Source organism: Vigna angularis, chromosome 9 (assembly GCF_016808095.1).
Source record: "Vigna angularis cultivar LongXiaoDou No.4 chromosome 9, ASM1680809v1, whole genome shotgun sequence".
NCBI classification, from domain to species: Eukaryota; Viridiplantae; Streptophyta; class Magnoliopsida; order Fabales; family Fabaceae; genus Vigna; species Vigna angularis.
In genome coordinates, this window is record NC_068978.1 from 7,841,510 (window position 1) to 7,867,042 (window position 25,533).

A 25,533-nucleotide genomic window follows, 5' to 3' on the forward strand; every position below is an offset into this window, starting at 1 on the left:
ATTAGTCACACATCACTCAAATGGTTGTTGACCTTCAATTCATGTCAACCCTCTCATTGTGACACACATAATTTTGGGTCCACAAACCATGATGCAAAAAATTATATTAATTTCTACATTCCCATAGAAGGGACATGAAGCATGCTTTTTTGTTTTTACCCTGTTGGTGTCTCATGCCTAATGTTTTATTTATGTATAATTGTCCAATCAAACTAATTCCATTTCTTGAACTATAAATTGGTCATCCACTTTGATTCTCCTCATTGCAGTCTTTTCTTTTCTTTGTCACCCAAAATCAAAATGGCTCAAGAAACTGTGGTGAAGAGGTCACCCTCTCAAGAAAAATTTCACAGGGTTCAATTTGCAATAGGGCTGTTGGTGCTGGTTTTGTTCTTGGGTTGTATTTTCATTCGGGTAATGTCACCCACAAATACTTTTAAAAACAGATGGCTTCCAAGATACAGAGCAAAGACTAACAATACAACTTATTTGGGTTCAAAAGGTCTTGTTAATTTATTCAATTATTAAATTCAGTGCCTACATTGCTTTGATTATTTTATGCTGATATTCCCCTTTGATTTTCATTGCAGGTTCTAATCTTCTGATGTACACATTCTCAATCTTGCTCATAGCTACTTTGGGGTGTGTCTACCTCCACGTAACAAAAAAAGCAAATGACTCCAACATGGAAATGTACCATTTTTCACCACTTACTCTGGTTATAATCTTTTGATAAATGTTTCATTGTAAGATTAACATCACACTTTGTTGATCTCTGTTAAAAAAGTGCTTGCCGATGTGATTTTCATTTATCGAATTGGAGTTTTATCTGACTAACACATAAAAAGGTGTGCTACAAATGACTTGAACAAAAAAATAAGAAGCATAAAACAACACTCACAGAACTGTATTTAAAGTTTGTCCCTATATCATGTTTGTCCCTATGTCATATCATGTTATGCACTAAAGATGGTAGATAGCAGAATAAGTTTTATCATAGTTTTGACAGATAACCAGGAAAATATTTCTCTTGTAACAAAAGTTAAGGCCTTATTTTTTTTTTATATATTAGTACTTATATGATGAGAAATAGTAAATAACTAGTTGTTAAATGATGAACTTATGTCTTATTTATAAATTAATTTATAAAAAGTTCCTTTTTTTAGTTTCTTCACAAACTGATTTTAACTTGTAAAACGTTAAATTAATTTTATATACTTATTGTCTTATCTTACAGATACTTTTTTCAGCAAAATGTTTGATTTTTCAACTCTAGAAAAATGATGTGAGGGTGGGGACAAAGTCTTTAATAAGCCTGTAAAGAATTGTACTTGTGATAGTTGACTTTTCACATGTATATATGTTTTGTGCATTATCAGCAGCAACTCAAAGAAACATGAGGTAGCCCTATGGAAGCGTTCAGTGCTTATAAAAGGCCCTCTTGGCATTGTCTCTGGCACAGAGCTTGCATTCTTGCTCATGTTCATTGCACTCCTTGTCTGGACCTTTGCAACTTCTTTAAGCAACAGGTTTGCAAAAATCAGCCCCGAATCAGCAGCAAAGGATGGAGAGAAAATGTAAACTTTTATTATGATTACTATTAGACTTTGATTTCTATACATAATTAGAGTAAAAAGTTATTAACTGCAAATCGATCTAAAATCATTACTAAATAACTTTTGAAGTAACTATTATAAAAGTCAGCAAATTTAATATCTATGGCATGATACTTTTTATACTGAATGATTGGATGATGGTAGAAAAATCCTTAACAATATCAGTGCCTAAACTATTTTTCCCATTGTTTGCAGTATGATTAGTTTGTCAACTTTTGCAACAATTATCTTAGAAAGTCGTAGATTTTTGTGATTTCTGGTGGATTAACGGTGTAAAAGTGCATTATTAAACTAAAAACTAAGTTGAGCATTTTGATTGTTATTGTTAATTGTGATATATGTTGGTGGTGCAGATGGGAAGAGAAGCTAGACGGTGCAGGATTGATGTTTGGTGTTGTTGGGAACATATGTTTGGTATTCATGTTTTTTCCTGTGGCTCGTGGTTCAAGCGTGCTGCCACTGCTTGGACTCACTTCTGAAAGTTGCATCAAGTACCATATTTGGCTTGGACATATTGCCATGCTACTATTCACTGCTCACGGTTTGAGCTTCATCATCCATTGGGCAATTATTCATCACTTGTCTGCGGTTAGTTAAGAACTTGCAGTATATTGATTTCATGGCATGCAATGTTTTATCATTTATATGAGTGTTGATTGCCATTAATCCACCTTACGTTGTAAAGAAAGTTTTTTCTTTTTTTTTAACAAGTTTACTCAAGTATGTCAAAATTCGTAATAAGTGATTATTTTATTTGAAGAACACTTTTTTTGTACAAAAACAGTTTAAACAAATAGACCCATTGCCCCCCTTGTCACTTTGGATATTCCTCGCGCTTATGCTTATTGGTATTCATTTCTGACTTGCTTTTTTAAGTAGCAAATCGGTGAACACTACCAAAAGGGTTAAAAAATGTGATTTTTTTATGCTTGAACTGTGAAACTGTTTCTGTACTACACTAATCGTATAATTTTATATGATTTTATGCGTCTATATTTGTAGGAAAGTTTTACATGATAAAGAAATAAGATTTATACAATTATTTATGAATTGATTCTAGAACTGTTACATCGGAACATTTTAGAGACCAAGCAACAAACCTACCGCGGTGTTTTTCTTGAACAAGTCGTCTGAATTTAATGTTTTGTTTTTTGTTTCATAGTATTGTGCACTGAGCTGATGGGACCATGACTTTTTTTCGTTGCAGATGCTGGAATGGAAGAAAAACGATATATCAATTGTGGCTGGAGAGATATCTTTGCTTGCTGGTTTGTTACTGTGGATTGCAACCATTCCCCGCATTAGGCGAACTTATTTTGAGCTCTTCTATTACGCTCATCACCTCTACATCCTCTTCGTAGTCTTCTTCATCTTTCATGTTGGCATTTCCTTTGCCTTAATTATGCTCCCTGGTTTCTACCTCTTCATGGTTGATCGTTACTTGAGGTTTCTGCAATCAAGACGCCAAGTTCGTCTGGTTTCTGCTCGGGTTTTGCCATGTGAAGCTGTGGAACTCAACTTCTCCAAGGGCCATGGTAACTAACATCATGATCTTAGCTCAATATCTTAAAGACACCTGTAGCTACTTCCTCATAAATGACTAATTTATTGAGACTTTTTTATGAGCTAATGTAACATGTTTTTTTGCAGAATTAACTTATAACCCCACAAGTGTGATGTTCATAAATGTACCAAACATATCCAAGCTGCAGTGGCATCCATTTACTGTTACTTCTAATAATAATTTGGAGGCAGACAAGCTAAGTGTTGTTATTAAAAGTGAAGGACCTTGGACCAATAAGCTATACCAGTTGCTTTCAACTCCTTCCACAATTGATCACGTTTCTGTGTCTGTCGAAGGTCCTTATGGACCTGCTTCTACCAACTATCTACGGTTTGTATCTCAGAAGCAAAAACTTCAAACCTAATGTTATATCTGACATGAGTTCTTTGACTTTCACATAATAATAAATTTTTGTTTTTTCCCCATCAGGCATGACACTCTTGTGATGGTGAGTGGAGGAAGTGGCATCACACCTTTTATATCCATCATTCGGGAGCTAATACATCTGAACACTATATTCAAATGCAAAACCCCAAAAGTCTTCCTAATTTGTGCCTTCAAGAACTCTTCTTCTCTGTCAATGCTAGAGTTGATCCTCCCAATAAATGGCACCCCTTCTGATATTTCTAATTTAGAATTACATATTGAGGCCTACATCACAAGGGACAAGGAGCCTAAAGCAGATGGCCCTATTCACCCTCAAATCAGATGGTTCAAGCCAAATCCATCTGATGAACCAGTACACGCTATATTAGGTCCAAACAGTTGGCTCTGGCTTGGTGCTATAATTTCATCCTCTTTCGTCGTTTTCCTTATCTTAATAGGGATCATTACCCGTTACTACATTTTCCCAATTGATCATAACTCAAATAAAATATTTTCCTACCCTTTGGATGCCTTCCTTAACATGCTAGTAATATGTGTGTCCATAGCAAGTGTTTCTAGTGCAGCTTTTCTTTGGAACAAGAAATATTATGCTAAAGAAGGAAAGAAGATTAAGAACATGGAAGGGTCTACACCAACAGTGTCGCCAAACTCCATGGTTTACAATGTAGATAGAGAACTGGAAAGTCTTCCATATCAGTCACTTATTCAAGCCACCAATGTGCATTATGGTGCAAGACCTGACCTAAAAAGTAAGTCACCTCCAATTTCTTTAATTATGTCTTAGGGACTCATGAATGGATTTGAAATCACTCAATTTATTTTTTCTTTTTACAGAGATCCTATTTGAGCACAAAGGGTCTAGTGTGGGAGTTCTTGCTTCAGGACCCAAAACAATGAGGCATGAGGTTGCAGCCATTTGCTCCTCATCTGGTTTAGCTGAGAATCTGCATTTTGAGTCTATTAGCTTTAGCTGGTGATTTTACTCATACTGTTATAATGGGTGTAAAAGTGAGTGATCAATCTCTGGAAGTACCTTGAAGGACTTGTTAATTCTGTTGTTTTATATTTAAATGACTGAAAATTGTTGTCAATAATAATCACGCCTTCATACGAGCAAGATTATAAATAAAGGAATTTACTATAATATTTGATCCTCAGTAGTGTGGATCATATTCACAAAACATGCAAAAGCTGAGCTCAAACTACAAACATGGAGAACGAGAAATTTCTATTCAAATATCAAGACACGTGTAATTACATGAAAAGTTACTGAATAAATCACACCATCTCATTAACCAATCCCATCAATAGATAAAATGATACTATTGTCAAGCACTAACTATATCAGAAACTCTAAGTATCATGCTAAAGCCTAGAAATCATTTCCATAAATATCTTCAACATCTTCCTCACATACCAAATGACAACCACACCTCAGTATTTCCAGTGAATGGCAGCAATAACTTTTCAATGCAAATTCAATTTCATTGCAGTCCCACCTTCATATACTTTGTGAAGGTGTTCATCAATGGACAAAGAGTACATAAGGGTGAGGTAACATCGATCCATGGAGGTAAATTGCATGGTTTAGAATAATCATATTCTTAAAATAATTATATTCTCGTATTATTTAATTTATAATAAATCTAAAATAAGAATTCACTAATATATTATATTCCAATTACTTAATCCCAACTAGAGACCTATTCTTGGATTTAAATCACACAAAAATTTCCCACTTTTACGTAAACTCTACTGGAACACAATGTTGTAACACCTTGTTTAGCCGGAAATCTGCATTTTGAGTACATTAGCTTTACTTGGTGATTTTACCCATGGTGTTGTAAAGGATCCAAAATGTTAATTGATATGATAAACCTCTTGAAGGAGCTAGTAGTCTTAGGCTCAGAGTAAGCCTTGGTGAACTGGTTGATTGTGTTGCTTTAATTTAAATGGGTAAAAATTGGTTTTTCCACAATAGTTAGGCCTTCCTATCAGTAACAATTTCAAGAAAGGAGTATACTTTAATATATTGATTCCTCATTAGTGTGGATCATTGCAACAAAACATGCAAAAGTTGAGTTCAAACTACAAATACAATGAATGGGAAGTTTCTATAGAAATAACAAGACACATAGTTATATGAAAAGATACTCTCACTTATCTGAGATGTTCACTTCAAGTATAATCATACTATTTTCAAGCACCATCTGTATCAGAAACTACATATCTTAGGATAAAACCTACAAACTATTTCCATAAATATCTTAAACATCTTATCAATTCCTCTGATAAGCATGTCAAATCTTTCTCTGGGAAGACGGAGTTTCTGCATGTAGTAACATATAATTTTGAATAAGTAACAACAGTGGATGATTATATATTACACACAGTTTTAGAATGTGGATAAATGCCATTTTGAAGGTGATGCAAAGAGACTCTACATGGTTTGGATGGATTGTATTTGGAAACCTCAAATGAAGCGCAATAGCTTGCCTCCAATGGTTTCATGTTGGAAAAGCATGTTAAGTAATGTTGCAACGTGTTCACTGCAGTCTATGAGAAGCTCTATAAGCCATGGCAGTTTGGAAATGCAACTTGGTAAGCTAACAATATTGTTGCTATAAAAAATGTTGCCAGTGAGATCTAGAGTCTCCAATGAAGATAAGCGACAAAAATCATCGGGGAATGACTCTACAGATAGATTGCAGTTACTTAAATCTATTGTTTTCAAAGAGGGTAATCTAAACCCAATAGAAATTTGTTCATTCAGAAACAGCATCCTAGAGCGGAGAGAAAATCCATTTACCGATTTTGATACTGGCCCTTTGCACCCAGCAAATGAGATATCTTTGAGGTTTTCATGATAATAGACTAATGAAGGTAGCTCTTGAATAGCAGTTTCGGGAGTTTGGAGAGCTTCTTATTTGTTCTAAAGCACTATGCCAAACCTCAAAGGTTTCAACCACTTCTTCGCACAAATCCAAATACTCTCTTTTAGGTTGATTTTGTTTAAATGCTTTCAAACAAAAGAGCTCAAGGGCTTCATTTTCGGCTAAGACACTGGCCTTATAAATTACATCCACTTCAGGTGTCTTTAGCAAGTGCTCATCTCTAGTTGTGATTATTAGTCTGCTTCCTGGACCAAACCATTCTCGCTTTTCAGCTAAATTCTCCAATTGTCTTATGTCACTTACATCATCAAGAACAAGAAATACTTTTTGTTTCTTAAAAAGTTTGCTATGATCTTTTTCCCATCATAAAGATTATAAAAATCATTGCTTTTTACACACCAAGATGAGAAAGAACTCCCTTTTGAATGTGAACTAAGCCATTTGTCTTAGACAACTCTGTGATGTTTTCAAGAAAGCAACAATCCGTGAATTTCTCTTTGATTTTTTCATAGACTAATCTAGCAATTGTTGTTTTACCTATGCCTCCCATGCCCCCATATTCCTATAAAGTGAATATCATTTAATTCTATGCCCATGAGTGAAATCACTTCTTTCATCCATGAATCAATTCCAACAAGATTATCTGTGACACATGCAAGTCTAGGAATTATTTCTTTCTGCATGCCTCCGACGACATTTTCAATCAGTGTTGCTTCACTCCTGAATTTAGAGAAGGACAAAAAGAAGAATTTTATTTTAACAATAGCCATAAAGTTGTATAGAAATAAACAGAGAAAAGGGGTTATCATTTTATATTTTGCAAATCCAAGGTTAAGTGATAAAAAAATTCCACTAGAGTTCCCTTACTTGATTTTCAATGTACCACAGACAAACAAAGAAATGACTAAAGTAGGCTTTTGATCCCTTATCTATCTTACTATTATTTTTTCAGTTTGATCAGCTATGTTTAAAATGTTTTAGTTTAGTACCTTAAATTGTCTCCAGTAGACAAATTAATCCTTATATTAGTTTCTTTACTAGCAATGTTAATTTTGGTTAATGTAGCAAAAATTCATTTGATTTGACATCATCTGTCTCCAAATTAACCCATATAGTATGGTAATGCACAGCCTTGCATGAAGACTGTGGTTAATGCACAAGCAGTGCTGGGAGGGGTTTAATTTCGAGGTAAAACTTACTTTTCCCTAATTGAATTACTTTAGACCTCGAGATAAAATTTTTGTTGGAGGTCTAAAGAAATTCAATTACAGAAAAGTAAGTTTTACCTCCAAATTAAACCTCTATTCATAGAGTTTACAATAATCTGACCAATTAATTTATCTTTTAATGGTCATTAATGTCAGCTTTAACTAGACATCAATAACAGTTATTGTATTAATTGCGCTTTAACTGTGCTCAACCACTATCATGACCGAACGGCTGGGAAGTCTATTTCCATGCCTTGGCCGTTCAATCCATTCTAGTCAGCCCAACATCATACCCGATCAGTTGGGTCTAACCCTATAGTAACATTCATCATAAAAAACAAATAATCACAAAACAAAGTTAGACACGGCTAGGTTCACAAATTGTCAAACCAAATTTGAGCAAACGTTTCATAGATCATATTGCCACGTTGCACGAAATAATGCACCTCAAGAAAGAACCTTTAATTCAAAATGTACGAAATTTAACTAACACCATGGCACAGCAAGAAAAACTATGATTCTCTTATCAGTCGTGAGTTCAGTTGGAACAAAAATAAGACGACGTGTGGTTAGAAAATTGGATGACAAAAACCTGGAGTAAACACAAAAACATGCACTGTTAGGTATCTGAGTTAGAGACCTAACACTCTCTCACCAGTAAGCTCCAAGAATTGCAAAACAAGAATGAGTAAAAAGAAATGTATTATATTCACAACCAATGAACAAAGAATACAATCAAGAATCCGGGAGCTTAACCTCCCTCACCAGGTTTACAACCGGTCTGTACAATTAATATAGTAACTAACTAACTAAAACTACAAAAGAGGTATCGTATATAGACACCTTTCCCGCCCCATTTTACTACTCAGCAGTTAGGTACTCTCCCTTATTTTTCTACTCTCTTTCTTCTTTCATATACTTTCCAAGTCCTAACATTACTCCCTGCTGCTGAACAACCTTGTTCTAAAGGTTGAAACCGGGAAGCTTGATCTCATGACTCCTCTTCATTCTCATGTTATCATATGAAGGAACCCCACTAGCTACTACTTTCCAATTCAGGTATGGCAGCTTGGGTGGTGGCAATTCCTCCTCCAAGGACTTCCATTCTTCCTGCCTTCTATTAGCTTCCAGCATTATGGTCACCTCTTTAGCCAATGATGGATCCCCTTAGATCACCACCTCCTTTACTCCCTGCCTGAAGGCCATGGTTAGGTTTCCCCAGTTGGTCGTTACTTCCCCCAATTTTGTTAGCCATTCCACCCCTAATATCGCCTATACTCCGCCTAGTTCGAAAAGATAAAATCGTTCTTCAACCTCAACCTTCCCTATTTTCAGTATTACCCCCCTGCATAGACCCTGGGTCCTCCTCTTCTGTCCATCCCCCAGGCTTACGTGATACCGCCTGGTCGCCTCTACCTCCAAACTCAGCTCCTCGACCACCCCTTGCAATATGAACTTGTGGCTTGTGCCATTGTCGATCAATACGAGCACGATTCTCCCCTTTATCTCCCCTTGCAACTTCATCTTCTTGGGCTGTGTTAATCCTCCTGCAGAGAACGAGGAAAGTTCCATCTGCCTCTGGTCCATGCTCGCGTCAGTCTCTTCCATATCCTCCTGCAAGCTCGCAAGGAAATACCCCAGTAGTTGTTCGTTCGGAAACCCTTTCGTTTGCCCCGCCAAAACCTCGAATTCTTGGACGAACTCATCCACTGTCCCCATTTGTTTAGTCGCTGCTAATCGCTCAAAAACCAACCCTCTGTTTCGACCCCCAGACCTCATTACCAGCGCATCCTTCAGTCCTTCCCAGGATTAGTTCCTGGCCTTCGTTCTCCAAGCCCGGATCCAGTATCCTGCACTCCCTTTCATACTAATGTATGCTAACCGCACTTTCTTCGCCTCCGAGACGCCTTGCACTTCAAAAATTTTTTCCACACAATTGATCCAATTTAGCGGATCAAAACCCTCGAAAAGGGGCAATTCTACTCGTTTTCGCCACCTGTCGCGACTTTCGTCGCGCTCTCCGTCTCTTCCTCCAATCTTGCCTTACCGCCTCGTCCTCCGATTGGCGTTTACAGACGTTTGACTACCGTCAGACATCCCCTCCTGGTCACGCACCCTTCCTCCCAAAATCCGCATGACTTCTTGCAAGTCTTGTCGTATCGCCATCATATCTTGGCACAATGCTATATTTTCTGCCTTTATTCCGTCGACCGCTATCTCCATGGCATCCAGCTGGTTCTCCACTACACTCAGTCTTCCATCGAGTCTGCCCTCCATTGCTCTCTTCTCCCTTCAATTGGATTCGGCAGGTCAGACCACTTTGTTAGGTATCTGAGTTAGAGACCTAACACTCTCTCACCAGTAAGCTCCAAGAATCGCAAAACAAGAATGAGTAAAAAGAAACGTATTGTATTCACAACCAATGAACAAAGAATACAATCAAGAATCCGGGAGCTTAACCTCCCTCACCAGGTTTACAACCAGTCTGTACAATGAATGTAGTAACTAACTAACTGAAACTACAAAAGAGGTCTCTTATATAGACACATTTCCCGCCCCATTTTACTACTCAACAGTTAGGTACTCTCCCTTATTTTTCTACTCTCTTTCTCCTTTCATATACTTTCCAAGTCCTGACAGCACAAGAATCATTAATCACTAAATACATGACTCCCACTTTATAGGAATAGAGCCAATGAAATGGTTTGTTATGAAGGTCTTGGTGGAATACCAGAATTGTGGAGAAAATGAATGAATATAGGCATGAAATTTTGATTGTTCCAATGTTGTAAAAGTATAATTTAGCTTATCTACTGCCTGTGAAGCAAAATTACGCAGCTTAGAAATCGCATATATTCCACGTTGTAGATGCTACTGCAACTAATAGTTATGGAACAATTCACATTATCAAAAGAGAGATTAACATAAGTTAACCTACAAGAATACCAGTGACTTAGTGCCTTTTACAAAAACCACAATTCGAGAGTTCTTACCCTGACATCTGGTAACTAAAGCATACTTTTCTAAAATATTCTTAACCGAGTTTAGTGAGCATTTTGCTCGTTGACTGAGGTGCTTCTATTGCTTGTTAGTATAGTTGGTAGCATTCATGTATTAGCAACGGCAAAAAATAAATTCCAGCGTTTGCATCAAACTCTGAGCCAATGACTCCTTCTGGCAACTAGAACCAAAAAGAAAATAACCGAATGATGTTGGTTCATATTCCTTTCCTAGTCACAACAAGAACCTCTGTTGCGGACAAGAACATACAAGTAAATAAAAGTGGTGTCACTATCTCGTATAAAACAAATATTGCTCAACAAACTTGGATATTGTTTCAAAGTAATGCAAGCTCCCAATCAAGTTCATTGTCAAGATTCATGAAGACTTGTCAGCATGAATTTGGAAATCCTTATCATTGGAGTTGCCCGACAAAATGAAAAATCCAACAAAATAAATACCACGGTTGAATCAATCAAGCTAAATCCTTAAAACTAGAAAGTACAGTGCTGACTAATAGTAGAACTTTCATGTTTAGCGATTACCTGTTTTTTTTAGGATGAAATGATTGAATTTCAACATGTATTTTCACCTCCCCAGAATATAAATATTAAATTCTCATCCCCAGTGTGCAATGCTGAAACTCGGGAGGACATAAATCAACCGTAACATTTAAAGCATATAATACAGAGCAATCTTACAATGCAAAATCATCAATGAAGGCAGTACAAGAGAAAAATCTTAATTCCACATAGAGAAAATCCTTCCAAAGTAAGACTGGTTATATAGTGAGTAGTAAAGATGTATCCATGCCAAACTCACAATGCATTTCATCAAATCAAGAGCAGGTTTATTTTAGACATTGATATCTCGAAACTACTTTGGATTTGACTAATCTGAAAGCTATTTTAAATCATTTGGGTTTGACTTGAACTCAAATCCTTATTTATGGAAAACTAGGGCCTCCTTCAGGGAGGTTTACAGTTTCCTATTTTATTTTTCAGTTTTTAAAAAGTTATTGCAAATTAAAAATGGATGAGTCAATTTACTGATAAGCCACCAAACTCTCGAATACTTTGGATTTGGATGACATTTTGGATACATCGTATTATCAAAAGGATGGATAACATCCTCTTTTAGTTTCAAATCCAATAGACCGTCTAATTAACACACATTGGGTCAAAATCAATCCAATTGGACACACATAAGATTCCATACGACCTCAAGCAGAGAAGAAATAACGAATCCTTCAATATGCCACTTATTTGAAACAAAACGGCAAGAGAAAAAGTTTCACAATCATAAAACCTATCTCAACTTTTTCTTCAAACAGATTCCGTGCCATTTTCAGTCACCATCGAGAGGTTGAGCAAAATTATTGAGCTTAAAACAAAGAACATGCATCTCGCACCAGCAAGTAAGTAGTAACACACATTCAACTACACTCACTTGCCACAATCTCAAAGAGAAACCAACGTTGTTTCATTCAAAAAACGGCAAGAGCAGTGCAGTACCAGATCATCGTAAGATAAACACTTATTTCCAAAGCAACACCGAAGCATTCATTAACTCAGCACAGAACTAAATTGTATACACCCATATATCTATATTGTGGAATAACATTAGAGTGAATTGAAATGGCCTTCGAATTTCAAACCTTGCGAACACCAGCCGTTAAGAATTCACTAATCAACGGCGCGCCTCTCACTTACAGTACCCCGCTCTATTAAAAGTTGCTGATCCGTTCAAGATGGTGGGGGCCATTATCTCAGGCACGGCAGCGGGGGAGATTATCACGGCGGCGACGGAGTACGGTGGAGTAATCTGTGGAAGTGAGAGAGAAATAATAATCTTGTCTGTTGATTTATATTTTAAAATAATAATTTACGCATAAAACTCCGCAGAGATAATATCTTATTTCTAAATTATAAACTCTAAACTTATATTATTGATATTTTGAGGTTTTAATCTTTTTTTATTATAGGAAGCATTTTGTCGTTGTGTTTATTAATTTTATTATATCAAACTTCGCACGTGAAATATGATTATTAGTTTTATCAAATTATAGATATTGAGTTTAATTTTGATATATTATTAATTAAGTTTTTTAATAGTCAACTATCAATAATACACTTTCTAGTAAGTCTTTTACACCAATTTATAAAATACGATAAAACTTAATAATATTATTATATTTTATAAAATTCTCATAACTTATGAAAATCTAAATAATATGCAATAATAATTTCATGCAATGTCAAATATATTTATACATAATATGATAGACCCATCGATGGTATGAGCATCTTATCCATAAACATAAGTTATAAAAAAAAAAGATTAAGAAAATCACTTTGCTTCTCCACTCCACCATCAAAAGTGTATATAATATTACCAAATACCAATGCCATGATCATATTAGACCATGGGAACCATTAAAACCATAAAATTGGCAATAATGCTCAAATGGCCATTTATCACTAATACCATTATGGTGATCAACATTATCCCTTTGTCATCATCACCATTTGTCATCCATTATATTGCACTTAGAGGACCACCACCACCACCCATTGCCATTTTAACCATCCTATTCACATCACATTCACCATTGTTCCCAAACATCATTAATCCAATAATATTATCTTGTCTTGAGTTCAATTTCAGGAAAATGACGTCTCCCAATACAATTTTGGTGCTTATCCATGCATTTGTGCATCTTTTTTGGGATACATATCCTATCTTTACACTCACATTAGACTATGATTTGGTTGTTATGTTTGGAGACAATTGGCATTGAATATTGATGTTAACCTAAAGGACTTCATAAATTATGCACATAGTAAGGTTGAGTTTAGCCTTAGTCCAAGAAAATGTAATGTAGTTTTTCCTACACCTTTGTATGAAAAATAAAAATTCTATTTTTTTTTTCAAAATCTAGAAGTCAAAAATAATTTTTAGATTGTAAAATCTAAAAATTAAAAATAACTTTTAAAGTTATACCATCTGAAAGTCAAAAATTACTTTCAAATTATGCAATATATCTAAATTGTGTGACCCAAAAGTTAAATAATTTTGGGATTCTGCAATAAAAGAACTAGTCATTTTTAGCTTCTATAGTGCACAGTCCAAAAGTCATTTTTAACTTTTTGAATCCTATAATGTAACATCTATTTATGACCTCTAGATTATTGGACAATCTAGAAATTAACATAAGGTGGTGCAGAAAAAAAATTGTCAAAATATAGTAAGATTGACCCAATACAAGAATAACTGAAACAACTTGGAAATTACTTCCTGCACCTCATCAAATTGCTACTCCCACCTATCAAAATGCTTCTGGAAAATGTCTTCTGTAAAAGGAGGGATTGATTGGGTTCCGGAAAAATAATTCTAGAATTGTTTATTGTGTTCTGAAACATAAATTTCAGAAGTTTTTGTATATTTATAAATACTTTTTAGTTTTTATGTCGACAAGTTTTTGTATATTTATATATCTATCTCTTCTCTAGTAGAGAATAAAATTTTTCACTTAACATATTTAAAGAGAAAAAATTGAAGAAAAGAGAAAATATTTGAAATTTTAGATAAAATACATGTATTAGATTGAAAAGAAAAAACAATAAGTATGAAAAATATTGTTGTTAAACTAATAACTTTACCTATAGAGACTGAACATTACATAACATTGACGAAGATATCAAGAATTCAGAAGACATATAATATAATAACCCCATCAATGTCTACCAATGAGCTAGCACAATAACCACATTGATATTTACTTGACATTTAACAATCTACCTTAGCATTTAATGTGTCATGTCATCAAGCTTGTAATACTCAGTGGACAAGCAAATGATGAACATGGTGACATTTCATGATCTTTCACAAATGCATTACTTGACAACATCCAGTGACATAGTATGTGGGGAAACCCTAATCTTATTTTGAACCTAAAATGATAACCCTAACCCAACAAACACACATCAACAAGTTCCTATTCCAACACCAAATTATTTTACCAACTTATATAGAGAGTTCAAATGCATGAGATATGATGATATTTTGGAAAACAAGATAAATCAAAATGAAGAAAAAATGAGAGATCTATAGAGTTAAGAAGAGGAGACTAAAGAGAAGATGAGAACCACAAAAAGAAACTAGAGTTTTTGGAAGATCCAAATGAAGAGTCAAAGATGTAGTATCCCACTTCTTAGAGAAGATAACATAATAATATCTCAGCATGTGAAGTGTGCATGTTAATGGCAAGTGACTTTGGGAGACATATATCAAACACCTTGTTTGCATATTGGGTCCCTTCAATTTCATTCATGTTTACCATTACTTATTTTTCATATATGACATAAAGCAAAACCCTCTTTCAAATCACCAAATTATCTCATTTAGCTCCATATCAAATTGGTTTCTTGGTATTCTCAAAACTCATCCTTTATTTAATTAGTTCAATTATAAATACTCACAATTTAACCATCGAAAATAATATAATTAAAGTTGTTAAGATAATACATAAATTGAATGTTGATAAACTTTAAGGATGTGATAAATTAATTAAAAAAACATAATTCTTTTATATAAATTAAAAAAAAAATATTCATATACATTTTATTTATAGACGAGTATTTTGTAGTATGTACTTTGTGGAACTTCCATTTTGATGAAGAGGATCATGGCCTCCTCACCACCACAAGATGTTGTGCTGGTTGGCTAGGGTTCTAATCACCCACCATCCATTTTTGTTGCCTGTCTCTTCTCTTCCTCCATTCACCTACCCTTATGGACCTTTTCATGGACTTTCTAGTGGGCCTGGCCCACCCTCCTTCAAATGGGCCCACCCCTCCATTCGTGGTTTCTTGGTAGTCCCACTTATGTCTCAATCTTTCTTTTCATACTCCTCACAGTGCTTTGTGCCATTTTGGGTAGGGTAAGTTTCCATCCATGGCAAAACCACGTCTGCATGCAAATTTTGTCCTCCTTTATTTTGTAATTTCTTCAAATTATTAAAGTCTATATAAGTTCTTTCGTATGAATTATTATAAAAATTCATATTTAATTTCTGTTAAAAAATCCACTTTAAATCTAATTTAATGGTAAAATCGACTTTATATTTACTTATATACTTAAAATAATTTTATTTTTAGTGAAATTTTCAACAATTTCCACATAATATGTTTATTGTATAGTTAAATAAAAAATTATTCTCTCAAAAATTAAATTAGCATCTATATGCATTTTCAAAACTCAGATTAATCATTTACCAATGTGATTCCATCTCTTGCAAAACTGAAACCTTCTACCTGAACTTATTGTTCTCACCGTTTAGAGTTTCTTTTTTCCTTTTAAATTCAGAAAATTGGAAATGCAGAAAAGAAAAAGTTAGACAAACGTAATAATATATAATCATTAAACAACATGAAAAACGAGACATTAAACTTTTTTTTCAGAAACTATGGATTTATGTAGAAGTTAAATACACAATCAAATATATTTTTAAATGAAATCAATTATATTTTTAATATTATAAACCTAAAATATTACTAATAAAAACGTATTAAATTTTTTTATAATATTTTCTTTTAGTTTAAATAATTTCATTTTTTTTACCTTTTTTTCTGTTTTATTATCATTTTCATCTAAATAAAGCATTAGCATTAATGAGATCGAAATAGGATGTGACTGGAGAATGAAATGAGGAGTTGAGAAGATGTTGTTTAATGTTGGAAGTGACTAAAACTTTTATAAATCATAACTTTTTCTGCGTGAATGTTATTTTTTTTTTTCTGTTTGAGGAGGGAATAAATACTAAATGCTATTTGAATAATTGCATGTATTGGGGTGAGACATTAGGGAATAATGATCACCTTATATGTTTTTTTTTTCTTTTTGTGTTTAAAAGTTGCATTGAGTTTTGATTAATTTACTTATTCGGTTTATATTGAATCTTTAGAAAGATTATACTTAAAAGGTGCCTAAGAGGCATAACTATTTAATTTAAAATTATAATTAATGAACCCTAGTACTATTCATAGCATTATTTTTACAAATTATAATGTGGTTATTTTAATTTTTAATTATTAGAGACTGTGTAATATTATTAGGCTAGATGTAGGCGTTTTAGTATGGTGCTGCTAGAATTTGGCCAATGTCTCTCACCTATTTGTTTTAGGGAATTATATTTCCCCTTCCAAAAAATGAGTCACTTTTAGCTTATAATTTTCAAAATACATTTTTTAAAGATATATATGTTTTACAATTAATTTTGTTTTATTTATTTCTTTTAATATATATATATATATATATATATATATATATTCTCAATTGTAAAGTGATATGAAATGTTTATGTATACAAAACTATTTCTATTCAACAAATGATCTTGATGATGTTATTTTACTAAAATAAAAGTTAAAATATTGCCTTTCTCATAAGTCATTTTTTATGTTCAAAAGTTCTTATTGTTAAGAGTCCATGTTAATGATAATTCTTAGTAAGTTGATTTATATTATTTTAGTTGGTTAAAATCACTTTTAGGTTAATATATTAAAAAATTATTTTTAATCGACTAAAATAAGATGATAAAACTATACTTGATATTTAAGTAATTTTAAATATTTAAAAACTCATTTTAATTAATTAAAACATAGTCAAAATTCACAATTTTGAATTTAAGTGATTCGAATTTATTAAATTGTCATTTTATTTGATTAAATTGTTCTTTATTTTTTCAACAAATGGAAGAACATTTTAACATATTAAAACACATTTTAATATATTAAAATATAACTGAAAATCACGAAGGACTTCAAAACACTTTCAAAAAATTTCGAACTTAGCAAATGGCCAATTAAGATAAAAATAAGCACTAACAACAGGATTAAAACTACAAAATACAATTTAAACCTAAAAACAAACAAAAGCTCATTTTCAAGACTTACATGGTCATCAACCAACATATCGTTGGAAGCGTCAAATCTTCAATCTTATAATCATCAAATATTTAAACTTCTAGCTTATATAACAACATATCATATAGATATTATATAGTTAAAATACATTAATATATGTTTATACATCACTATCACAATTTATTGTCTCTTTAACTTATCTTTCTTAAACAAACCTCAACTAGTTACAAGCTTACATGCTTAAGTCAAATTACACAATTGACGGAGCATCGTTTCAACATGAGTTGTAATTCTTGTAAGAAATTCAATAGTCTCAACTCACCATTCTACGCCTCTACAACCAACCACCCTTTAAGCATATTAATGTGGTTGCATGATTTCTAGAAATCTGAAACACATGCACTCCTGCCATGAATAGCACTTGAGCGCCAAACATAATGCTTTAATGTAACGTCTAAAAATTTACAATTGTATACAATGTGTTAGAACTAATATTAATTATGAATTATATAAACATTTTATTATTTTCTTAAAATAATATAAGATATTAATGCATATGTTGAGATTGACCTTCTTAAAGTCAAAGATCACTACTACAAAAAAGTGCATAGATAGCGTTTTTTTTATCATAGACATTATTTTTTAAGCGCTATCTATATATGTAAATAGCGGCTTCTAAAAAAATCACTATCTATTGTGAGCTACCAATAGATCGTGTTTTTTTTTAAAAAAACATTATCTATTATCATTTGTTAAGCACCATTTGGAATATTAATAGAATTTAGCATCAGAAAAAACTACAAAAAATATAATAGTAAAACAAGAATTAATGACAACACTCGCAAGAAAGAAAATGTATGCTCAAAAGCTAGATGTTTCTTTAAAAGCACCATGATTCAGTGTCAAAAACAAATTGGCAGCAACCTGGAACAATTATAAATTACTATAATATCGTTCATGACTAGCCAACATGCAACAATTAGCATTGATAACAGAGAAATCAAACCAGTATCACAAAGCTTAATTCCATCCAAAATGATTAACTACCCATGCCAATTTATACATTAAACAGAATCAAAACATCAACCCCTAATTTCCTTTTTCCCAAACATCCATATGTATCACATACAAGCAATCAAATAAAGTCATAGTAACTCCCCACACCTTGGCTGATTCCGCTCTTTCCTAGATAAGCTAGCTTCCCACCGGGTTCCTTCTCCCTTTCTCGATTCGTCACACGTTCTCTCCCTCAATTCTCACTTTGATTTCACTCAAAAGAGGATGTCTTTGTTCCTCCACTCTTCTTACCTCACACCCCTTAAATTATCGCGCCCACATCTCACCACTACTCACTCACTATCAATGCTCTCACCTAGGACCCCTTCCGCGCCCCTAATGGTTCTTCACACACCATAACTCACCTTTACTCTCCTTCCGTTACTCTAAACTCATTAAAATCACACCTGACCGCCTCTTTACCCCTTGTACTCACGATTCTAGGGTCTGATTCGAGAAAAAGAGAAGAAAAAGAAAACGAAGAAGAGTGGATTAGGGTTTGTAAGATCCTTGAAAATATTTGTAAGTTAAATACTAGATAAAAAAAAAGTGAATAGTAAAAAGTGAATAGTAAAAAAAAATATTTTTGGAAAGGATAAGTGTTCCACGTAGCTTTGAGATCAGAATTTATCAAATTGCAAATAAAAAATTATTTTTGTAATAGTAAAATGAATAAAAAAATGAATAGTTAAAATTAATAGTAAAAATGAATAGTAAATTTTTTTGCTATAAATAGCCAAGGGGGGGAGGCTGAAAATTTACACCAAAGAACTTAGAAAATTTTTGAGAGAAGAGAGTTGGAAGAATTTCAAATTTTGCAAAGGGGATATTCTGGAAGTTTTCAGAGGGCGAGGGGATTAAGTCTGTAATAGAGGTAAGGGGAGCTAACTTTGAGTATTTCCTTTTGTATTATCTTGAGTCTTGAATATGCTATATTTTTCTTTTTCTGATCTTATATCTTGAATATGGAGTATTTTGTTTCTGTATGATCTTAAATTTTAAATGAGAGTATGCTTTTGTGTTGATATCCAAGTGTGATAGTTGTAAAATGTGATGTTGATTATGTTATGCCACTTGTATGTTATTAGTTGTTTATTTTTGTATTTTGGAAGGATTAGAAATTGTCTAACCGGCTCTGCCAGATTCAATTTCTTGTTTCCCCAAGCATTCTACTGTTTTCCTTATTTATTTTATTGTATTTTGGAAGGATTAGAAATTGTCTAACCGGCTCTGCCAGATTCAATTTCTTGTTTCCCCAAGCATTCTACTGTTTTCCTTATTTATTTTATTGTATTTTGGAAGGATTAGAAATTGTCTAACCGGCTCTGCCAGATTCAATTTCTTGTTTCCCCAAACTTTCTATTGCTTTACTTATTTATTTTATTGCATTTTTGGAAGGATTAGAAGTTGTCTAACCAGCTCTGCCAGATTCAACTTCTTATTTCCCCAGACATGTATTGTTCTTGTTATTTAATTATATTGTAATTTTTGGATGGATTAGAAGTTGTCTAACCGGCTATGCCAGATTCAACTTCTTGTTTCCCCATGAATTTTTATATTAAGATTATTTCTATGATTGTCAAATATTGTATTCTTCTATGACCATTTATAGTAATATTTTATTATTGTTAATTGTTTATAATTATCTTGTATGAATTCTATTATGAATGAGTTTCTTGGCTAAAATTGATCTTGTTGGAAGGTCTGGAGTAAGGATTCTGTAATAACTTGTATATGAGTATTAAATAGATGTAGAGATACTATTTGAGGTTGTTGTAAGAGAAAGTAAAAATATTAAAATTAGGCATTTTAGATTTAGAGCATAAGAGAACAAGGTAGATAATTTAAATAAATAAATTGTTAATTATTGAAGGCCTCCCTTTGTTGGTAGGATAGAGGAACCTTAAAAACCTGAGTTGGCACATCCCTGATCATAGAGCAGCCCTGGCCTGGTCCAGTCAGTTGTGACTAGTCATATGTGTTGGCGTCGAAGGTGAGTTTGATGCGTTTAGACATCTGGGTCCTCTCCGGTGACCAATTGGGGTAAAGAAAGATCTCTAATAGGATGAAAATAAAATAAAATAAGTCAATTGGAGATGCATAAAGTTATCATGGTAAAAAACTTCATATATATTTTATTTATCGTTACATTGAGCTCAAACTTTAATACGTAGTTGCTAAGATACGATGAAATGTTTTGGCTGATCTATGAATCTTTGATTGGTGAAAATATGTTGAGTTATACTCATTATGGTCAAAAAATGAGTTTATAATATGAAGTATGATATCTGGCGATATGTTTAATTTATTGACACCAAAATAGGTTATTGTCAAATTATGATTAGAGAATGAACATGATTGAGTTATGTGGAGAAGAGGTTATGAATTGTTGATTTGATGAAATGTTGGAGTGGATAAGAGAGTATGAAATGTTGATTTGATGAAATGTTGGAGTGGATATAAGAAATTATTGCTTATGAAATGATGTTTCCTACGGGAAGTAGTATGTTCGGTTATACCATGAGAGCTTGGTATGAGCAAAGTAACACCTGAGGTTAATGAAAGCAGGCAGCAAGTGGTCTGACCATAAGGCTTTGACATAAATATGTGGTTCATAAGTTTTATAGAAGCAGGCAGAGAGCGGTCTGACCATAAGGCTTCGTGAGTAAGCATGGTAAAAATTGTAAGGTTTATGAAATTGAGGAAGATGATTTGATAATGATGAATTAATGACATCGGGGTAATGATATTTTAGTAATTGTAGAAATAAATGATTGAACTATTCTTATTACAAGTTTAATGATTGATTTGATATGGTTGGCTTACCCTTATTTGTTTGTGCTATGATCATATAACTCATGTTATATGTGATTAGATAATGTTGCAGATGCGGTTGAAAAAGCCTAGAGATGAGAGAGATGCGGGGAAAACCTTTCAGGGATTTTTGTAAAAAGAATAAATTTGTATTGGGAAGATTATGTTGTGTAAAATTTATAAGTTGAAATGTCAACAGTGAAGACTATATTGTTTAAAGTTTGTAAGTTTGGTATTGTACTTTGGAGTAATTGAAATAAAGTTTGATTGTTTATATGAGATATTAAATTAATTTAGTCTCTACTATCAGTAATACCCTTTAAAATATTTGGGTGTTACAGGGTTCGCTCCCTATCTCCTCGCAAGGACCTGCTCTCCCCCTTTTCACTTGCGCATGCGTCTTTTTTTCCAGAGTTTTTAAGCTAACAACGTTAATGTATTTGTCACATGAGTGAGAATAAAAAAACATAAATAAATAAATAAACAAAAGAAATGCAAAAACCTAACTTTCTACGTTCTGCAGGTATTGAACCAAGGTACATCTACTACTCACAGACAAGTAGACTCAAAACATTTTTAAATTTGTTTTTTAAATGCCCAATAGATAGCGCTTTTTTGAAAAAGCGTTATCTATTGTGTTGAAATAGATAACATTTTTTTAAAAAAGCGCTATTTATTTGTCTATTTCAAATTATGAATTAAAAAAATAATATTAATTATTTATAGATAACGTTTTAAAAAAAATGCTATTTATTGTCATAGGATTAGATAACGCTTTCTTAAATAAGCGTTATCTATTGTTTCGTCGCACATTTATAGATAATGCTTATTTAAAAAAACGCTATCTATTGGGTGTTATCTATGACCAATTTTGTAGTAATGTACAAATGATCCAAGGTTGAAGTGTAATGTATTGAGATACTACTACTGATTTGATTTAAGGTTGAGTACTAACTATAACTGATCTCTTTAAGGCTAAATATTGATTACAACTGATCTTCTTAAGATTGAGTATTGACTATAACCAAACTCCTTAAGTATGGTATTGACTACGACTGACCTCCTTAAGGGTAAGTATTAAGGTCAATCTCCTTAAAGTCAAATACTAAAGCCGAGTTGATAAAAAAAAGTATACGAACTTATTTCTTTGTACAAAGAGATAAATAAATAATTAATGGTGTATAATAAAATTTTGTGTTATATATAGGGGTAAAAATGTGTTATAAGGGGAGAAAAACAAAGATAAGAGAGAAAAATAAGAAGAAAGACAAGAAAAGAGAAGAGAAAGATAAGAGAAGAGAGAAAACAGAAAAAGAAGAGAAGAGAAAGATAAAGACAAATCATAGTTTTCTACAATCACTAAGAGGCATTTATCATCTTAACCGTTTTATTTATTCAATTTATAATTATAATTAGTCAATAAGGTAACCTCATTTTAAATATAACCTCATTTTAAATATCTATTCAAATATTTTATTTATATCTTTACATTGAGGTGTCATTAATCTTGTTTTAATTAATTATTTAACTATTTATTTATTTCTATTTTCAATTATGTCAGAACCCATTTAAAATCCACTGAAAACCCATTCGAGTGGACGCTAGGTGTAAGCGATTGAAGTGTTTGAAGATCAGAAAGTAGAAGACAGGTGTGTGATGCAGATTGGACGAACGGTTTTGACGGTAGGAGTAAAACTGAAACTTTCAAATTTTCGTGCCACTTCTCTGCATGCACCATCCATATTCAACCTTCTGAAATCTCCTCCTTCTCTCTACATCTCCTTCATCTTCTCTTTAAGAAATTCTCACCTTTTCTTCCTTCGATCACCATTCAGGCACCGTTTCTAATCCTTCGGTGTCAAGGGCTTCCATTTGAGCCGATCGGTTTTGGGTTCTGAGTTGGTAAGTTCTCTCTTCCCTCAGCCGTGTGGTTTTTCTTGAACATGCAAACCAAGTTTCTGGGTGCATGGGTTTCTTTTCACATTCTAAACGATGTTCTGTTTTGGTATTTGGGTAGTTTCTTAAATCGTGAACCGTAGTCTTCAAAGGAATCTGGTCGTGAGCCTTTATCTGCAGAACCGTGAACGTTCGGCTACCTTAGAGGTAAGGGAAGCTTATATAATTTGATTTTATGTTCGTTTTGAATGGATGTATGTTTATTGATTTGCTGAATGAATATGAAATATGATTGTTGCTATGCTCTGACTATATGAAGTATGAAAATTTACTATGATATAGATGTATGAAATTATGAAGATAGATGTTGAGAAATGAATTGATATAAAGAATTCTAACTATGTAATTCCATATGAAAATTTATGTTCATCATTGAATGGTCTTTGACCGTTCGGTTTTCTTGTGAACTCGGTTGGAACTGGATTCTTTCATTTGGATGGAATTCCAGTTGAGGACCGAGCGTCTTCGTTTAGTAATATTTGTATATAAGCATTCAACCTAGGATATTCGTTCCTTGGTATTCTGTTATAAATTTAAGTATATCTATATGTATTTGTATATTTCGTCCATTCTTGAACATTAGTTAAATGATATCTTATATTTATCAAGCCTTTATTCTATCAATTAAGTAGTGCTCGGTCTTACAAGCGCTCGTACTAAGTAGTGCTCGGTCTTACACCAAGTACTCGTACTAAGTGGTGCTCGGTCTTAAACCAAACGCTCGACCTTGATTCTGTAATTTAATTTTTAAATAAGAGCATTCGGCCAAAACCAATAGCGTTCGGTCTCTACAGTGCTCAGTCTTCGACTGACATTCGGTTTTCTTGATGTTAAACTCATAAATAAGCTAAGTATTTATAGAGTTCGGTTTCTTCATATGATTCCTTCAAGTACTATCATTTGATGTCTTACAGTGTCTGTCTCCATTGGTTCGGCCTAGAGTCTTAGTACTCGGCCTAGGCTTTACGGTGTTCGGTTTAAACACTCATGAGTCAGTTCATTAAATTGGCTCACTTTGTAAATAACATTCTCTTTTATTAGTCTTTGTGAAATATTATTGTAATCAGTCTCGTTTGGGGTTGAAGATTTACGTTCGGTATTTGGTATCGTAAAGGATCTTCGTTCAAATTGGTTCAGTTGAGGTATAATAATGAAAGATGATGGAATATGATATGGATGAAACAACTTTGATTATGAAAGAGTATTTCGGGAAGGAATATCTCATGAATGGATATTGGAATTTGGTAAAGTATTAATGTGGGCACACTAAGTTGGTGGTTCATCTTGATATTCCGTGATTACTCGTTCTCACATAGAGAAGGGTAAGTCATGTGTGGGAATGACAGGAGATGCTAGTTCTTATGGTTAATTTGGACAGATAGGACTAACCTCGGGTGGCAACTATTGAAGGTATCCCAGTTACTACATCACCCGAGTGCACAAACGTCATAGCTACACAGAATTCATACAGTTCGGATAGTCAGAGTCTAGTATTAGGCTTTGCATGTAAAAGTGAATGAACTATCTCGTTTATTTGAATTGTGTGAAATATATGCTGATACATGAATTAAATTACATAAGCTTACCCTATTTTTCCTGTCTTGTCCGTTTTGTACGTTTAGTCGTTTGTCCTGTTGCAATGATCATCCGTGTGGATGTGAGCAGAAGGAGAAGAGTTGCTGGAAGAAGCACTGGAAGAAAATCTGGTCGAGGTGGAAGTTAAGACCGAACAGTAGAAGCGTTCGGTCAACTATTGGTTTTCTTTGTATTACCGTTCGTACATCTCTTGGCTACTTCTTTTGTAGGACCGTTCGGTATAGGTCTTTTGTAAACCGTTCGGCCTAGTTGTAGCTAGTGTGCAGTTTTAACTTCCCGTTATATTGTAAAGCCGTTCGGCCATATCTGTATTGATTCTCTTTTGAAAGACTGAGCTGTAATATTATTAGATGTGATTATTCTATTGTATGGTTTTACACTGTATTTTTGGGATGTTACAAATTCCTATTCATATTTATTTATATTTATCTTTAAATACACACTCATAGGTTCTATTTATTTATTCATGTATATTTACATCTAGTTATGCATTCATCCTAATTGATTATTCATTTTTAA

The 25,533-nt window shown here is 33.3% G+C and overlaps 2 protein-coding genes and 1 pseudogene across 7 annotated transcripts; 1 reads left to right on the forward strand and 2 right to left on the reverse strand.

The window, feature by feature from the left end:
* The first annotated feature begins 254 nt into the window (after positions 1-254).
* LOC108321581 (ferric reduction oxidase 2) lies at positions 255-4,677 on the forward strand. Of its 2 annotated transcripts, none has more exons than XM_052868367.1 (8): positions 255-502; positions 591-693; positions 1,380-1,577; positions 1,970-2,204; positions 2,824-3,151; positions 3,267-3,510; positions 3,610-4,316; positions 4,402-4,677. In XM_052868367.1, the coding sequence occupies exons 1-8, from the start codon at positions 301-303 to the stop codon at positions 4,542-4,544; spliced, it is 2,160 nt and encodes a 719-aa protein (XP_052724327.1). In that variant the 5' UTR covers positions 255-300; the 3' UTR covers positions 4,545-4,677. The 2 variants fall into 2 exon arrangements, with proteins under 2 accessions (XP_052724327.1, XP_052724328.1); XM_052868368.1 differs by having other exon boundaries at positions 1,383-1,577.
* A 1,229-nt stretch (positions 4,678-5,906) lies between these two features.
* On the reverse strand, positions 5,907-7,231 carry LOC108321595 (disease resistance protein RPV1-like; annotated as a pseudogene).
* A 1,123-nt stretch (positions 7,232-8,354) lies between these two features.
* LOC128194004 (uncharacterized) lies at positions 8,355-12,592 on the reverse strand. 5 transcript variants are annotated; one of them, XR_008245226.1, is made up of 3 exons: positions 12,327-12,585; positions 11,215-11,306; positions 9,966-10,918 (listed from the first exon to the last, which is right to left on the reverse strand). XR_008245226.1 is itself a non-coding variant. In XM_052868369.1 (2 exons), the coding sequence occupies exon 2, from the start codon at positions 9,446-9,448 to the stop codon at positions 8,942-8,944; it is 507 nt and encodes a 168-aa protein (XP_052724329.1). In that variant the 5' UTR covers positions 9,449-9,959; positions 12,327-12,585; the 3' UTR covers positions 8,355-8,941. The 5 variants fall into 5 exon arrangements, 1 of the variants encoding a protein (XP_052724329.1); XM_052868369.1 differs by lacking the exons at positions 9,966-10,918; positions 11,215-11,306 and adding an exon at positions 8,355-9,959; XR_008245225.1 differs by lacking the exon at positions 11,215-11,306 and having other exon boundaries at positions 9,966-10,850; positions 12,327-12,592.
* Positions 12,593-25,533: the final 12,941 nt, after the last annotated feature.

Bases quoted from the DNA above. Each gene is read 5' to 3' on its own strand.
- LOC128194004 (XM_052868369.1), bottom strand. From the start codon at position 9,448: ATGAGGTCTGGGGGTCGAAACAGAGGGTTGGTTTTTGAGCGATTAGCA.
- LOC108321581 (XM_052868367.1), top strand. From the start codon at position 301: ATGGCTCAAGAAACTGTGGTGAAGAGGTCACCCTCTCAAGAAAAATTT. The intron at 694-1,379 runs GTACCATTTTTC...GTGCATTATCAG, and splicing joins AATGACTCCAACATGGAAAT to CAGCAACTCAAAGAAACATG. The intron at 3,511-3,609 runs GTTTGTATCTCA...TTTCCCCATCAG, and splicing joins GCTTCTACCAACTATCTACG to GCATGACACTCTTGTGATGG.